Source organism: Penaeus chinensis, chromosome 36 (genome assembly GCF_019202785.1).
Source record: "Penaeus chinensis breed Huanghai No. 1 chromosome 36, ASM1920278v2, whole genome shotgun sequence".
In the NCBI taxonomy this organism is placed as follows: Eukaryota; Metazoa; Arthropoda; class Malacostraca; order Decapoda; family Penaeidae; genus Penaeus; species Penaeus chinensis.
In genome coordinates this window covers 9925954-9943453 of record NC_061854.1, presented here as the reverse complement: position 1 = coordinate 9943453, position 17500 = coordinate 9925954, and the positions used below count along the sequence as shown (strand labels likewise).

The 17500-nt window shown below is 36.4% G+C and overlaps 2 protein-coding genes across 5 annotated transcripts in view; one reads left to right on the top strand and one right to left on the bottom strand.

Annotated features, from left to right (window-relative positions):
• The window catches only part of LOC125045034 (transcription initiation factor TFIID subunit 6-like), a 14854-nt gene extending 4349 nt beyond the window's left edge, over positions 1–10505 (bottom strand). The window contains exons 1-8 of one of the 3 annotated variants that reach the window (XM_047642071.1): positions 10346–10505; positions 5340–5426; positions 5012–5165; positions 4309–4456; positions 4002–4131; positions 2916–3095; positions 2524–2758; positions 3–145 (exon numbers count right to left, since the gene is read on the bottom strand). In XM_047642071.1, the coding sequence (XP_047498027.1) occupies positions 3–145; positions 2524–2758; positions 2916–3095; positions 4002–4131; positions 4309–4456; positions 5012–5165; positions 5340–5426; positions 10346–10492 (1224 nt within the window). In that variant the 5' untranslated portion in view covers positions 10493–10505. Of the gene's footprint in view, positions 1–2; positions 146–2523; positions 2759–2915; positions 3096–4001; positions 4132–4308; positions 4457–5011; positions 5166–5339; positions 5427–6902; positions 6942–7313; positions 7660–10345 lie in introns of those variants that run through there. The other 2 variants (XM_047642073.1, XM_047642072.1) reach the window with 2 other exon arrangements.
• Positions 10506–10921: 416 nt separating this feature from the next.
• On the top strand, positions 10922–16997 carry LOC125045070 (60S ribosomal protein L35a-like). Of its 2 annotated transcripts, none has more exons than XM_047642140.1 (5): positions 10922–10977; positions 11224–11256; positions 11706–11850; positions 16588–16740; positions 16953–16997. In XM_047642140.1, the coding sequence occupies exons 2-5, from the start codon at positions 11228–11230 to the stop codon at positions 16974–16976; spliced, it is 351 nt and encodes a 116-aa protein (XP_047498096.1). In that variant the 5' UTR covers positions 10922–10977; positions 11224–11227; the 3' UTR covers positions 16977–16997. The 2 variants fall into 2 exon arrangements, with proteins under 2 accessions (XP_047498096.1, XP_047498095.1); XM_047642139.1 differs by having other exon boundaries at positions 10955–11018.
• Positions 16998–17500: the final 503 nt, after the last annotated feature.

The window sequence follows — 17500 nt, the reverse complement described above, 5'->3', positions numbered from 1 at the left end:
ACCAGTAATAAGCCTTTGATGTGGGAAGCAGCATTCTTGTCATAGGCATTCATGCCCTCCATGCACTGCTCAATCTTGTCACTTAATGCACGAAGCTTGGGTAACACAAATACTTTCGTCACCTCAGGACCAAGTTCTGACAAACCTGTAAATAAAGAGTAATAGTTAGAGACACAAAACTTTAAACAATTGAGCAGAAAGGATATATTAAAAAGATAAATCACATTCATAAACATTTCCTTGGAATGAATGATATACTATTCCAAGGTAATTACTGCTCATGGGATGTGATTTGGTAAAAAGGTTTAACCCAATGGCCTGGGTACATGTACTGTTGACTGTAGTTTTCTGTGAATTTTGTTCCACACTGATAGCTCCACAAGTGCTTTGCCACCATAGAGTCAGTTAATCAGCCCTATGTGACCTGACTTCCCCATTCCTTGATATTTTTTAAAACATGTTTGTTTCTAATGCTATTATTGTCTATAATGTTATTTTTCATTATCACCATTAACATTATGTGTATCATAATGTTACAGTAATAAGAGAAAACTGATTCCTTTATCCACATTACCATGATGGGAAACAATAGATTTCAATTTCAATATTCTTCGAGGAAAAAAGATGTGGGCTAAAAGATCTTTATTTCAGAATCAGAAAAGAACCAAGCTTGATCATCATAATGTTTTTCAGTCTGTAGGCCGGGTGATGCGCACCTGTCATTGTGAGCCACAAGTGCACAAACCTATTGGGAGATTTATTTTACTTATATGTGATCTTGCATTATTCCCATCAATAAATGAGGGTGGAGTGAAATGTCCGTGAAAGGTGACTGGAAGAGCGCCAACTCCATGGAAGATGCCATTTCCATGCTCGGCATCGTATTCCTGGCGCCATGAGCAGCAATGCAGGTTGTATTACAGAAAAATGAATATTACGCAGAAAAGAAGAAGAAAGAAGAAGAAAAAAAAAGTAATATAGTGTTACACAGTCTTGTTTTCCTTGCATGAGCTGTACACTACCTAGAGAGATGATTGGAGTCTATGCAAAGAAAATATAACTATCTGGTTAAAGCAAATCAAACAGCAAATATGGGCATTGGAAAATGGCCAAAAAGCTAAAAATGCTCTTGCAGAACAGGAGGCACTGAGTCTTGCCACTGCACACATGTGTTTGCATGTGCATGGCCTACAAGCAGCCATCCAGCGGCTGCTCAAGTAAGCCTCATGCCCAGATTTTAGGTGTTTGATTACCGTGATGCAACCAGATCCATTAGGTTAAGACATACAATACTACTACTGCACACACCAAACTAATAATCAAATATCTTTTCTTATCTGAAACCTATTGTCATTTGTTACTCAATGAACACCATGGACAAACAGTTCCAGTATCATTTATGCAAATAATTGTACTTTCCTTATTTACATTGTGACCAAAATGTATATATTCTGTGCAATTTCCCTCAACAAATCACAAAATTTGAAGCAAGGACACCATTAAAATGCCTCTACTTACATTTAAATTTGTCTAAAATTATAGACCATTAGATTTACACATTCTTTGAATATAAAGTATAAAAAAATTAAGATAATATAGTATCAATGCCATGAGCACCTGTTTTAGCCATAGTTCAAAGCACACAGTACTTTCTTCAGTTTTGTCTAGGATAAACTGTAGTTCATAACAAACTCTTTAAACAAATCACAAAATAAGAAAAGGATTTTTTTTGGTACTAAGGTTTGAAAAAGACTTAAATACTTCCTACAACATATCAAATGTCTGATACTCATTTTGTTATGGCATCTAATCAAATGCTAATGCATTCTTATAGTGGAGAGAGCATATTGTGAATAGGATAAGATGTTAACCTAACATTACCGGGAAAATGCTGTGCTCATATTACAATTTTTTGTGAAATGTCTCTGCACATAGATGGCTCTGCAAGTGCTTAGCCACAAAGGAGTCAATTAGTAGACCTTGTGACCTTACTTGACTTAACCTTTCCTTGAATTTATGGGAAAAATGTTTTTTTTTTCTTACTAATGCTATCAATATAGATGGTGTTATTTCAATTATAGACATTCTAATTACAATAATGTTATTGACAATATTAGAAGACATAAAATATTTTTGAAAATGAATGCAAAGGGTAAACAGACAAGTAGTAGTCATTGGAGCCATCTATGTGCTGAAACAATTAATAAAGTAAAGTCAAAGTATGCACATGCCAAGTCCATCAGTTTTGGGTTAATGGTCAAATCTAATATGTATTAAATTGCAATTTGATATACAATAGTAAAATCTAATATATGAATGAAGTGTTCTTTATGGATATGATAAGTAAAACTTATAAACACTGGATTTCATATTTTTGACTCAAGCTCTATGGTTTATTTTCTTCAAGGTTAATGAGTAAAAATCCTTTGTTGTAATACATAATACACAACATTTCTGAAATCTAGTAGTTTAGTATCTTCCATTCAAATACTGGGTAAAAGAAAGATTCACATCCTTACTTACCGGCAACTGCACCATATACAGAAGACAGGGGAGTCCTTTCTGTATTAAGACAGCGAGAAAACACCCTTGTAATTCGAGTCTGCAAGCCATTCGTGGTTGTGTTGTAATTCTTGCAAATTTGTGAAATAAGGCGGGCAGCAAAATCCCTTAAAGCCCAGTGATTATCCATGTCTGGCTTCATGCACAACTGTCGACTCACAATGCATGTCATCACTGATGGTACCAGTTCATGCATCTGAAATAAAGTAATGAAAATCGGTGTTGAGTCACAATTTTCATTTAATTTTCACCAGTACATTTAGGTGTTAAGAATACTACATACTATTTTTCAACCAAACCCTTTTCCATAACCCCCAACTTTTTAAAAATGCTTTACTTGATTGAAAACTTACATATTTTTCCAAATAAAGAGTCTGATTGTCTAACAATGCCTTAGCCATTCGCATAAGGTAGATGAGAAGTGCCAGGTTCTTCTGTACAACATTCACCCGAATGCCCTCAGCAATGAAAGTACACAACCTTGGGACCATCTGGTGGAGACCTGGGTCAAAGGCCAAGCTGTGAAGTGCTTCCTGGAAAGAAGGAAATTATGTATTAATACTTTGGCCCAAAAAAATCTTACTAATGAAAATTCCTAGAAATAACTATTATTAAGAAGTATACTCAATCTTCAAGATAGCTATTTTTACATTTCATTAAAAGTTAGCAAAAAATCACTTTCCTATAGAAAAGAATTAAAGCAATTAACCCATTGGATCTGGATGCTTCACTGCCATCATATAGCCCAAAATATGGTCATTAGGCTTACTTGATCAGCCACTCATGTGCAATGCCTCCCCTTTGAAATGTTATTTTCTCTTTCTGTTTTGTGTGTGTGTGTGTGTGTGTGTGTGTGTGTGTGTGTGTATGTGTTTTTTTTTTTGTAATAGTCAATTATCTGTAATACAACCTGTGCTGCCTGTCACAGCAGCCAGGAATAGGATCCTGAGAATGCAAATATATTCTTCCCTGGAGCCAGCAATCATGGCTCATGGACAGTATATTCCATACTGGTTTGTCGATGGAAATAAAGCAAAAGCCCCTTCCTAACCATCCTCCGAGAGGTTTGTGCACTCAAGGTGAGTCTTTCCTCTCGCTGCGGCCTTCAGCTGAAATGCTCATGACAGCAAGTTCACATAACCACCACCCATAACCAGATTTTCCCATGATGGTGTGTTCATGTCACTTGCCCTTCAAGCAAAATATTTTCATGGTGTGATGGTCACGTCATCCAGATCGTAGGGGTTTAATATCCCCATTGGAAAAATTATAAAATGGATGAAGAGAGCAAGTTATCTCTGTTAATTTCCCTGTAATGATGTTATTTTAAATGGACCTAATGATATTTTAATTCATATAATAAACACCAAAGTTCAGAAATTACGACCAATGACTAATTTCAATACTAAAAGAACTAAAGAAGCATTTGCCTCCCTTACCCCTCTTTTAGGCTCATCAGAACCAACACAAGCTTCAGTGATTTCTTTGTAATAAAGCTGTTGTTCTGCGGAAAGTTCATGAGTAGCCAACTGCTTCACCTTTACTGTCTCAATGCTCTTCATGCCTCGGCTAATGGGAAAACACATTGGGTAAATTTTAAAATAAGCTTAATTGATTACAATTACATTAAAAAATAATTCATATCAATTCATGTTACTTTCATGACCAATGTATATACATTAAGATTAAGGGTCAATAAATTTAGTCTTAAAAATGGGATACAGGAAATTCACAAAGAAGACTCACCCATGAATATGCTTCTGATCCTTGTTCTCCTGCTGAGCTGACAGTTTAGCTGCTGGATCCACAGAGTCCTTCTTCTGAGCATCCTTAGTAATTGGCGGAGGATTTTCTGGTATAGTAGGCTGTACACCTTCAATGGCCAGCCAATGTGCTATTTAAGAAAGAGAAAGATATCAGTATGCATGGCCTCAGATTTTCACATCAGTAGTCATACACTGCAATATCAGTAATGTAACTGCTACCCCTCTGGAATTACTTTAACCCCTTGAAAATGGCTACTACTTTAAAAACTTATGAGAGAAGAAAATGTTAAAATGTTTTGTAGTGCATGTGTGAGAAACTGGTTACCAAGAAGCATCTATAGGTACTCAATCACTATTTTTTGTATCCGTACCATTTACAAGTTACCCATTCTTGTTGCTTAGTGCCTGAGAACTAGATTTGTCCATCTGTTAACAGCAGGGAGTAATGTTATACTAAGTGTTTTTTAAACTCTCCCTGGAACTCAGTCTCTTCTTAACTCCACACATCCTCTTTGTTCTCTCTTACTATTACCCACTAATTCGGATGTATCCAAAAATATACCTGCCTGGGAGTGCTGCATTGTTACCTTTTACCTATCTGGGAGGGGTTAAACTTTGTTACTTCTAAATGAATGACCAATGACACTAGTGTCTCGTGATTCTGAAACTGTAAAATAACTAACGTTTGACTGTCATCTGTAGTGGAAGCCGTGGTGTTGATGATGATACCATTTCGTTAATTTCAAGTTCTTTATCCTCTAAAAAGTGGAGTTCACGTCCTCCACCAGAAGCAAATCTGAAGGGGATATGTTCTCCAGGATGGATACCATACAGTGGCTGGAAAAATATTATATATATTATTACAGAGAGAGAGAAAAAAAGAAAAAAGAAAAACATAGAGTATCAGAATTTAAGCACAACAATTAAACAAATATTTCCCCCAAAAAAAACCTAATTACAAATCTTTGTCTGATATTGTCATTGGAAAATACTGGGTTTCATCAAACTTACCTCTATATTTTTTAATTTTAATACATGATCAAAATCAGCAGTTGAGAAACGTTTTCTCTTGCCATGATGCATATTTTTCATTCCATCCTGGAAAGATGAAAAAATCTATATCAGTCCCAACAAACACTTAAAACACCCACACCCACATACACACACACACAAATCAGTGAGTATATATTTATTTCTTAGTTTATTTCCATACTGATATATGCTTTTCAATATTTTCAAATTTGTTTACTACATGCTTTATGATGTTTTTGTATGCACTGTTTTCAGATGGAATATTAAAAGCATATAGTAGTTCCTACACCTAATGTCTGTATACTTGGAAATTAGTTTACTACTGTTACTGCAATATACCCATATAGCTAGCAGGTGGAGTGGGTGGCATTATATAGTACACTGACTATAAAGTTTTAATATGTGCAATTAATGATTTAATAATATATGAATACTGAAAGCATAAAGTAATAGTAGGCTTAGAGCTGTAGATTAAAGAAGTATTTCAGGATATCATCTTCCCCTAGCAAATATAAGACACTGGTATACCTTTTGTAATATATACTTATACAATTGTGGTACTTTAATAGAGCACTTTAATATTACAATTAACACAGGTTATATGAATGAGAAAATGTTCCCAGAAAAGTAAAGGCAATATCAAGAATTACTGCAATATGGTAACATGTAAGATCGAGATAACTAATATCTTATTTTGTAAAATAGAGAGTGACAAAGTACAAAGAAGTCTTGGCAAATGGAAATGAAATAGGTTAATAGTAACAACGTTCAATTAGGTTAAATTTAAAGAGACTAAGTAAGTTATGTATTTTATAGTTTCTGTAGCATGCCTCTACTTTCATTATTAGCATGTGTTTCATAACTGAACTTTAAAATAATTTGAACCCAAACTGATGGCAAACAACCTCCATACAAGCAAAACACTAGGTTAGTATATTATTAGCTCTCCATAAATGTTTCTGAGGTTTTGAGTAGATTAATGGTGATATAGTTACATTAGTAGACATACAGTTAACATTAAGTAAGCAGTACATGGAATCTATGAATTCTAAAATGTCTTTCTTTTATGACATAGACATAAACAGACACAAACTAATTAATAAAAAATTATGTAAGCCTAATGATGCACAGTGTTTCTGATGAAAAGTAGGCCACATTTTTACAATATAATTTTTTATTTCTAAGACTTAAAAGCAAGCTATTCTAATTTCAGTTTAAGATAAGTAGATCACAGACCAAAAGTGCCTAAGAGATAATCACATGTCAATTTCCTACGCTACTTACTTTACAGTGTATGTCTATCCAAAACTGTAATCATACTCCAGAGGTATTATCATAATCATTATAAAAGTAAAATTTTCATACAGCTGATGTTTTAGATAATTACCTTGCAATAAAAATATTTTCACAACATAGTAATACTGAATTTAGTTTAAATTTCACTGTTAAAAATTTTCCACTTAAATACATTAAATGTGGGGTCTCTGAAGTTAAAGGAAACTATTGGGTAAAATGCTGGGACAAAAAATGATAGCAACCTACCACGAAACAGCTTTTCATAAACATGTAACTAAGGATAAGTCCGATATGCGAAGCTAAGCTTCGCCCGGGCTATGCCAATGAAAGGAGCCCGGCCTGTGTCGACTAATGTCGACTCGCTAATGTGTGTCAGCTGGTGCTGACTCGGCTTAGTCCTTACCCGCCGTGGTGCCCAGCCACAGCAGTAACCTCCAGGCGACAATTGCAACTTCTTGCACCTGGGCGGGGCGCAAACTGCCGACCCCTCGGATGAGAGGCCGGCATGTTACCATTGTACTAGCCCGAAGGCACACGAAACAAATTTTGGGTTTCTTGGCAATTTGTTGTTAACTGTCTGACTGTGACCCATGATTCTACACCCATTTCACTGTACGCATCTTAAGTAGCAATAATAATGAAAGTGCTTTTACTAACATTGTTGCTGTTTCTCTTGTTGGGAATGACTGTAAGGCTTCCAAGTCTGACTGTAAAAATGCTCAAAAAAGGAGGAGAAAAAATGTGAAGAATTAATAAACTTAGGTTTTTGTCTCCTTTAGCAGCTACAGCAACTAAAACTATTCCTAGTTTACTAAAACATATTTCAAATGCATGAGGATGCCTCAAATCCTCCTTATCTTTCAAAATAATTTATCATTTTATTGTAGACAAAAATGGATTGTGGATGATGACAGTAGGCATCATCTTTGGTAAAGCAAAGAAACAAATTATGTATTTCAATTTGATTACATAAAATATTCTTTGTTCATTTGGACAATCAATTACATTTTACAACCATTTACAAGGCTCTCTTTTTTGGGGAGGGAGAGGGGGGATATAGATATATTCTATTTATGTGGTACCTCAAAAGGTGACATTATAAAAAGGAGACAGATTGAAATGGCAGCTTCTCTTGGGCAAAACAAGTCCGAGGGTATATAGACCCATTGCCTGGGAACACACAGATTTTTCCAAAGGATGTGGAGTATACCTAATACGTTATAAATAACAGTTCATAATTGCACTTATGGGTGCCTAACAAAAGTATTAAATAAAGAACCAGTCCACATTCTATCTTGAGAATTTATGTAGAGTAGGCTTGCTGGCCTCTGAGGTATTACAACTGACACCAATGGGAGAAGATTGCAGGCTAGGTTTATGTGGATCTTGACAAAGCCAATGCAATTTGACAAAAAAACTCCCAATTTGGAAGCCAATCTACTGTATCACCCACCAAATCCTTGTGAGACTGGAAATCCCAATATGCACCCTCCTGCTCATTTGAGGGCAAAGTTGAAATATTTATAACAATTACTCCTCCCATAGGAACGAAAATCAGGATATAATAATATGAATATGTAAATAACATACATAAAATATCTTTTTCCAGCACATAAAACAACAAAATTCATATCTAATTATATTCACAATTAATCAAAATCATAGATAGTTAAAAGACAATGATATACAAGAAGATAACTCTGTGATACATAGTATGGTGTGTGAATTGGAATGTGGGAAAAGGAAAAGATCTAGGTTTGGAGGCTTTGCCAAAGAAAATATCATCATCATCATTTGGGAGCTAACGCCAGCAGGGGCGCATAGCCGCATCCACCTTTTGTTTCCACCTACAAGGGTCCCTCATGGCGAGCCGCCAGGCAGGGGCCCGGACCAGCTCTAGTTCCTCACGACAGGTTTGATCGATCTGCCCCAGCCACGACCTTCTTAGTCGTCACACAGGCCTCCTCCACCCAGGATTGTCACAGACAGAGACAACCTGATGGGCAGGATCATCCTGCGGGAATCGAGCCAAGTGGCCGTATAGCCTGAGTTGGCGATTACGGATTGTGCAAGTAACAGGTCCTGTACCGTTCTCACGGTGCAGTCGTTGGTTGGACACATGGTCCCGCCAACTGTGCCCCATGATCCGGCGCAAGGATCTGTTACAAAAGGTATCAAGACAAGATTCCAGAGCACAAGATAGCATCACAGTTTCACTACCATAAAGTAAAACTGGCAGTATCAGGGCCTTGAAAACACGTAACTTGGTCTTTCTTACAGTAAAAGAAGTATTACCTTGTTATTCACTTAATTTCTTTCACAAGAAGTCAGAGGGAGAAAAGCAGAACTATGTGTTGGTCCGGCAGAGAAGGGCCTACATGGGGAAGTGGGGGTATGGTGGTAATTGAAGGAAATTTGCCAAAAAGTGTTAGATACATTAGTGGATACTATAAATATTTTAATCATAATGGAAAAGTTGTGGGGAAAAAAATCTTGCCAGTTTTTAATGAGCCTTTCACAGTCATAGGGAATAGGACTGGTTGTACAAAATGTGACTAGGTACTATTGTGGTGAACAGGACTTTAACGGTTAATAACTGCTAATTTCATACATGTTTTCTAACAGTATTTACTCCTAAAAAAATGTCATTACTGACCTTATTCTGGACACTATCAAAGTGACCTACTTATATAATCAAAAAACTACAATATGATGGATTCCTTTCATTCTCTGGCATTCAAACACATAAGAATTAATCCCTAGAGACATGCCTATACCCCACACTAAATAGAACATGTAAGTATTTTGGGACAATTGGGTAAAATCCTGATTAAAGTTTATAACAGTATCACCTCTATCAAATCTCCAACTCGAACCAACAAGCAAATGAACCTCATCCGAAATGCACAAACTACCATAGATAATTGCCTTAGGTTACAAGCACCTTACTAACCCAGACTCCCATATTTGACATATTTTCCTAGCTGGTGTATACTTAAGCCTTGTAAATATTGTGAGCAACTTGCAAAAGTCTGGTTGCAGTACAATATTCAAATGCTTATATAGGTATGACATGTGAGCGCATATAGTTTTTAAACTTATCCTTTGAAATATTCCGTGTGTTGATCTCCTACACTTTAACCAATATTTTCAATAACATTTGGAAAGACTGAGGTTCATTTGCATGTGCTTATTATTTCTCTGGCTTGCACTTGGGTGTGCAAGAGATCACCCAGGTGATTGGGACATTGATTACTGGCATAATTAGGTATCACGCAGTGTCTGGGATTTTTTGCTTTGACATGACAGGACATCAACTGTTCCCATTCAGGATGGGAATATAAAGTATTAGAGGAATTCATAATAACAATACTGTACCAGCAGTATTTGACAGCATGGCAGTACTCTTTATATTGACTGTGTAATGTACTACTAAATACTAAATAAATTTAAATTGTAAGGAATCGGGTAAAAGCTGTAAGACTTTACATCGAACTATTATTGCCTTTGAATGCAGTTATGCTCCATACTTTAATAAGAATTACCTTATAACCCCGTAATTTCCTCATGGATTTACGTATGCAGAGGGCTAGTGTGAATGAAGAGACCTATTTTAATGACGCTACGAATCTCAAGCTAGAATTAGATGAGAACCCTTGAGGAGTCCGCGCTCCCTCTCTCTTCCATACCTGAATTAGGATCTTTAATCTGAAGGTGACCTCCTCTGACAATTCTTTAGCTACATCGTCGCCTACTGTTGAAATCCCTATGCTCTCTGCAATCACTTTAATTGACTCTGTTGGAAAAGACGGAGCTACTTGACAGTCTTCCGCCATATTTCCCGACTGTTTGTTTACGCTAAGTATAGCGAGAGCCGCTGCAGAGAAGGTATTGGTTTGAATGCGGGTAGATTTGTCACTTTAAATAGACTTGTAGTTACATCTTATTAAGTAGATTTACATTCATTTATTACTGATAGTAGTGGAGATATATAATACTTTTAAATACAGAGAAAGAGAGCCAAAATCAACTAAGAATATTAATGAAGCCAACGTCGTAAAATACGTTGATAATTTATCCGCTAGTCTTGAGCGCTTTTAGGCGGTACATCTATAAGATAAATAAAATATTATCATCGTTTCAAAATATTATCCATGATATAAATTATAAACACATAAGATTATGCAATTATAATTACTAGAAAATAAATATACCTAACTGAAAGTCGTCGGCTAGAATGTGAAATAGATCATTACATTCGCAAAGTGACGTACCGCTTCCCCCACATTGAGCCGTCCTTTTCGTAAACATTGTGTCCGAGGTGTGTTGTCCGCTGGCGTGTTACGATTTGAAATTTCAGTCGTAAGATCTTAAAGATTTACAAAATGATCGTTAAATGCTTTAAATAATATTTTGTAATGTCAGTCTTGAAGTAGAATGGAGCGAGAGGGTGGTATATATGTAATATCTCTGGATGATCAAAGATGAAATAGGGTGGGGATGTGTGATCCCGAGACCAGCAAGTGTTGTGAACGATTTTACGAAGTTTGTCTTTTTTCTTTTGCAGAACAATGGTGAAGAAAGGTGCCGGACCCGGAAGGTATGTCTCGTTGAAATTTATTTTAGTTTATATAGTCGAAAATGGTAACATTTGAATTTCACTGCGGAAATACAATCTTTTATACACGACTCCGTATTCCTCCTTGTTTATAGTAAGATGTACTTGAAGTCGACATGAAAGGAATGGAGTTGAATGTTAAACATGTAGATTTTATAACTACAGATGGCGAAACAGATATATTGTGGCTTATAAGGATGTGATACGAACTTGTAAAAAGACGAGCATGCACATGCAATTGCCATTCGATACTTACGCATAAACAAGAGGGAACGGGATGGTGTCCCTTGGCACGTGGAAACCTGCGGGTGTTTCGCTCATTTACCATGAATATATTGTTCAAGCTTTCCACAATAATGTTTTTGAAATTTGATGATAGGATTTTTTGTTTGTGTTACTAGTAGCAATTTAATTTTAATTTCCTTCTACAGGCTTTATGCCAGGGCTGTGTTCACTGGCTACAAGCGTGGTCAGCGCAACCAGTATGAGAACACTGCTCTCCTGAAGATTGAGGGCTGCAAGAACAAGGACGATGGCAAGTTCTACGTTGGCAAGCGCGCAGTATACGTCTACAAGGTAAAGCATATTACTTAAGGTTCAGCTTCCAAGTATGTTGTTGGGTATTTGTTAACAAGAGCTAAATACCCTCCAGAGATGGTCCTAAAACTTGGGTATCATGCTAAACAAGAAAACACATTTAACCTTTCTAACTCCTCCTATTCCCTAGTTAGGGGGAGCAAACCCCCCCCTGTGCCCCCACCTCTATTAACACTTAATACAAACTGCCACAATGTTTAGAAAATGTGGTTAATGTTCCTGAGAGCGATGCACTGAGATAAAAGGAAGTAGACACGTACAGTTGCATCGGCTTCATATTTGCTGCGAAATTACCAAAATATTGTTTTCTTTAAATAGGCATGAAGTGCTAATAAATGGGGGGGGGGGGAGTAAATAGAAGGTAGGAAAGGTTAGGGTTGTGACAATAAAACTATCAGTGTGAGAGTATTGTGAACTTGGGTCACTTAGCAGTGATATGCAGTGGATATTTCGTCACTGCACGATAAATATGAGGCCATAGCACATGTACCTTTGTTTGACTTCTATATAAAACAGTAGTGTGTATTTCTGTGTGCATTGCTCTCGGTAACATTAACCTCCTGTTGCTACTATCATGACCTCAAGTTGGAAAATCCAAAGATACTTGTTAACCCAATGGCGCCGGGTATAGCAAATTAAAAAAAAACTACGCTCTGGCGAACGGCGGCAGCGCGCCGACTCTGAGCGCGTGATATCGGTCCATCAAGCCGAATCATTGCCTCGGGGCGTTTTGGCGCGGCGCCGCTGCGGACAGCCGCACGCCTCACATCGTGCGTATTGTTATGACGGCGATAGCCGTGACCCGTCGCCATTGGGTTAAGAAGGTATATGTTTCACATGGTGATTGCTTATGGATTCCTAGTATTATCTCCAGGTTTGTTGGCTTGGGTAATAGGGAATTGGGTTTCAGGCAGCTGCAATTAGTTTAACAATTACTAGTTTTATGCATACTTGGTTATTACTAGTCAAAAGTAGGTGGTTACACTATCTCGTATCCTTTTAGATTGCTTTAAATAATACTGTAGAGGACCCCCACACAAATTATGATTTTAACCCAATGCCGACAAGCATGACATGTACGTTCATGTCATGCTCACTGTGTTACTAGTTTGATTGTTATTACACAGATGGCTACACATGTACTAAGTCACCAGTGAGCCAATTAAGAGTACTGCCTGTCTTGCCCATTTACCCTTTTCTTTGATTTGTTTATGATAAAAATAACACTTGATATTCAGAACACTAGTAGAAAATGCATTTTTCCCGCCAATTCAAATCGGGTAAGGTCACAGTCTACTAATTGACTCCTTTGTGGCTAATTACTAGCAGAGCCATCTGTGTGTAGACATATTTTACAAAAAATATAAAAAATGAGCACAGTATTTTCCCCTTTTTTTTTTTATTCATTTTCCCCAGAGGGATTGGGTTACAACAGTTCCTCGTACAAACAATTCCTTGCACTATATTATCATATTATATTATACTATAACGTGAAAATAAAGAAATGCCTAATTTAACCAAGGGATGGGTAGAGCTCTGCTGCTGCATAAAGAAAAAGGTGTAGAAGTGTTTGATATCAAATTTGCATTGGTGAATGCACTTTGGATCCTGTAATGTTGTATGTAAGGAGTCCATGGTCCTGTGGCAATTAAGAAAGCATATCAGTTTTTTTCTCCATATTGTTTTGTGATAAATCCCCACTACCAAAGCCTCTCCTCCGTTTCATTACACTCTCAGCACAAGTTTGTACACCAAATTTTATAGTGCATAAAATGTGAATGAATGGAAGAAGTTGGTTAGACTAATAAAATGGAATAGTACTTAATATGGTCTGGAAACAAAGTATGGTAAATTAATGTGATGTTACATGTAATGTGTATCAGATGATAGATAATAGTATGCATGCTATTTTGCTGGATTCCATGTTCTGAGTTGCATGGGTTCTTTACATTTTGGCACCATTATTTTAATGTGGTATGTCTTTCCCCACTTTGCATGTTTTTCCATTTTAGAAGCATCTCATGCTTCTTTACTAAAATTGCCAAAAAATACCTTAGGGGAGATTGGTTGACCTGAACCAGATTGCAAAGTGAACAGCAACATGATGCAGGTTTATTCAAAATTGACATGCAGAAAGGAAAGGGAATGTGTTGTGTAAGGAATGTCCTTCTGAAATCATGCTATTAAGTCTGCAGTCCAGTGATGAGGGGCTTACCAATTGCTTTTTCAATTACAAAGTGCTATGTACCCCCATCTACTAGGAAACTTCAAGACTCATGTTCTCATTTTCCTATAAATACCCCTGAACTTTTTTGGCTGAATGTTTAGGGAGTGAGTCAAAAACCTTTATTAATTACACAAAGCTACTTACTAAACAACCAGAACACACACGGGCTGTAAATGAAAAGTTCCACAACCCACTCATCCCTGTCCCTTAGTCATCTCCGGCTGCTCACTCTCCTGTTTTGGTTGCATCTCCAAGGCTTGTTGTGGCTAGGCTGGCCTAGTATTTTTTTGATAGAACTTTACATTAACCCCTCAATGATGGTATCCGAAATCTTGCAGTGTCACTGACTCTGGTGACTTCTGATGACCCTCTTGCCATTTGGCCTGGGAGTCTGCTACATGTAGCAGATCTATCCACTTGGTATGCTGTAGCATGCTGTGATGCCTATTACCATACCTGGCATTGTCTGTTTGTTATGACAGCTACAGGCATGGCCCTTCAGATACAGGTTAATAATCAAACTTCTGAGATGGACACAGACGAAAGATCAGTATTTACCCAGTAATCCCAGCTTGGTCTGATTATAGAGTTGAAGGCTTGTGAAACTGGCTTAATGCTATGCATGACCTGGAAATGCTAGTATTTCTACACAAGTACACATTCTGCAATATGAAATGTGCAATCTGATCCCCCTTGTATTTTTAAAAGTCGTCATAGAAGACATTTTCTCTGAAGGAATGAAGGAATTTGAAGTGTATGGTAGCTTAAGGAGAGGAAACAATTTGCTGTTGCTTTGCTGCTGTGAGCAACTTTGTGTTCAATGCATCTATCCATAATGAAAACCTAACTATAATCACTCCTCCAATGACAAAACTAGCAGTTGTATATAATTCCATCCGTAGGTGGTGATGTTATGTGATTCATAATTAGATATTAATGTGTAAACTCAGTATTATTTGTTACCTTCATTTTTTAGATTGATAAAATGTGATCTTAAGCTTAAGAAAAAAGACGTTTGAAGCCAATATTGCCAGATGAAGGGAGAAGTAAGACAAAGTTGCGTAGTGCATACAGTTTTTCAGCTTTTTTTCCCAGTGATTTATCATTTCATTTGCAAGTTTAACTCAATGTTGCCGGGAAAATGCTGTGCTCATTTTAGATTTTTCTTGTGGAATGTTCCTGCACATAGATGGCTCTGCTAAGTGCTTAGTCAGAAAGGAGTAAGTTAGTAGACCTTGTGACCTTACTGATCATTGAATTTGCAGGAAAAACTTTTTTTTACTAGGTTTATAAATTTGGATTGTCATTTTTGTTATAGACCTTATAATTACAATAATGTTATTTACATTAGCAGTGGCAAAATAAGATTCTCCTTTTCCTTGACTTTCCAAAATATTAACAGGTGAGACAAGTATTGCTCATAATTGGTTCATTGGTAACTTCGTACAAGTATAGCCATCTATGTGTATAAACAATAAAGTCAAGTCAAAGTGGGCATGGCATGTGCATACATGCCATACCCATTGGTTCTGGGTTAAAATGTTGGTAACTAACAGTGTATTGATTGCTTCTCCATAATATAATTGTAAGTTGATTCATAATTATGTAAAACAGTCAAACAAAATGAGATGTCAGTTTGAGTGCAATTCATAAGAATAGGGGTGGAGGCAAACCTTTGCCAATAGTGCTGTAACATGTGTAGCATTGCTGTTGTAAGTGATGTTTGCATGTATTCCAAGATGAAGACTAGCAACACCAGTCTCTCACTGAAATGAGGCTTTAGGTTTTCCCAATTGCAAACCATGTATGGCAGTTTCTGTTATTGTACACCTTGAGGAATGTTTCGTTCACTAATAAACCAGGGTACCCAGTTCCACAACCTGTTGTAGTTCTCATAACTGTTGATAATGCAACTGGTTGTGATTATAGTCAGGTTTTCATTAATTTACATACTCATTTGCTGCAATGCTGCTGTACTTCTCCATTTGAGGAAGGTTCTAGACTTAGCCATGCTGTACAGAAAACATGGCCAGTCATGTAGGACTGGTACATTTCAGTGAATTTTCAGTTAAAAGCATTGCAGTGTGTACCACCTATTACTGTAATAATCTTTGATCTACTTTTATGCAAACAAATTGGTTGAAAGGGAATGAATATTGAGAAGTGAAAGTGATTATTATTATTTTTTCCCCTTTATGTAGTTTCCTATTCTACTTTTGTCATGATATGATTGTTGAATTAAGACTGGAAGTCATAGAAATAAATTCATTCAGTGACTAGTTTGTTTAGTGGCTCTGGATGAATGCACTTGGACACTGATTGTTCCAGAGTTTGCTTGATCAAGATCCCAACTACAGTAACCACAAGGGAAGTGGTGACTTGTATAACTTCTAGTTTGGAAGCTGTGTTATTGGATATGTTCCAACCCTGTTTATTCAGCTACAATGTTATTTGTACAGTGACATTTAATTATGTATTTTTATTTTCAGTGCAAGAATAAGACCTCTGTCCCCACTGGTGGCAAGAGCAGACTGCGTGTCCTCTGGGGCAAGGTGACCCGCATTCACGGTAACTCTGGCTGCGTACGTGCGAAGTTCTCTAGCAACCTTCCAGCTACTGCCATGGGCAAGAGGATCAGAGTTGTGAGTATCTTAAATATTTTGTTACGTTCATTGTTTTAGAATTATATATTTTTTATATAGCATAAAACTCCATTGTCCTAGAAATTGTATATAAATTGATTTTATTAAATTTACTGTAGATTACTTGTCTGACTTAAAATCATGAATGCATATTTGAAAATCCCTTATTTTCATAACAAATGGTTACTCATTAATGTATCTCTTTCTTTCAGATGTTGTACCCATCCAGAATTTAAACAACAAATGAGAAAATAAATTAAAAAAAAAAAAAGTTTTTCATTATGACCATTTTCTATTTAGAGGATCAAGAGTTAATGTGCTTGGTTGAATGCCAGCACGGGATGGAATTTTTCTTTTTCCAAGAACAGGCATTTGAATCTTTCTGCATTTAGATGTTCAAAGAATCAAGTAAAGTAGGTTGGTGTACTTTTCAATGGCATTAGATTGTGTAATTAACATCCTTTTTAGAATTGAAACATGTTGAATAAAAAACATTTGTTGGAATGAGAAGCTGATAATGTGAAATGGCAAATATAAAAAAAGTATTTATTAATAATGACTAGGACCTACCAAAGCAATATATTTTTTATTTTTCAAATTTAAATTTTCAAATGACATAGGATATTCTTAATCTTAAGTTACATTAAACTGAAATTATTATATAGTATTTTCAGCAGACTCTTTCTAGAGAAATTTTGTTTTTCTAAAGTTGCTGAATGTGAGAGCCAGGTTAGAGGAATGCAAGAATACAAAAGATTAA

Excerpts from the sequence above, each read along its gene's own strand:
- LOC125045070 (XM_047642140.1), top strand. The coding sequence starts at position 11,228 with ATGGTGAAGAAAGGTGCCGGACCCGGAAG. Across the intron at positions 11,257-11,705 it reads AAAGGTGCCGGACCCGGAAG|GCTTTATGCCAGGGCTGTGT; the intron begins GTATGTCTCGTT and ends TTCCTTCTACAG. Across the intron at positions 11,851-16,587 it reads GCGCAGTATACGTCTACAAG|TGCAAGAATAAGACCTCTGT; the intron begins GTAAAGCATATT and ends TTTTATTTTCAG.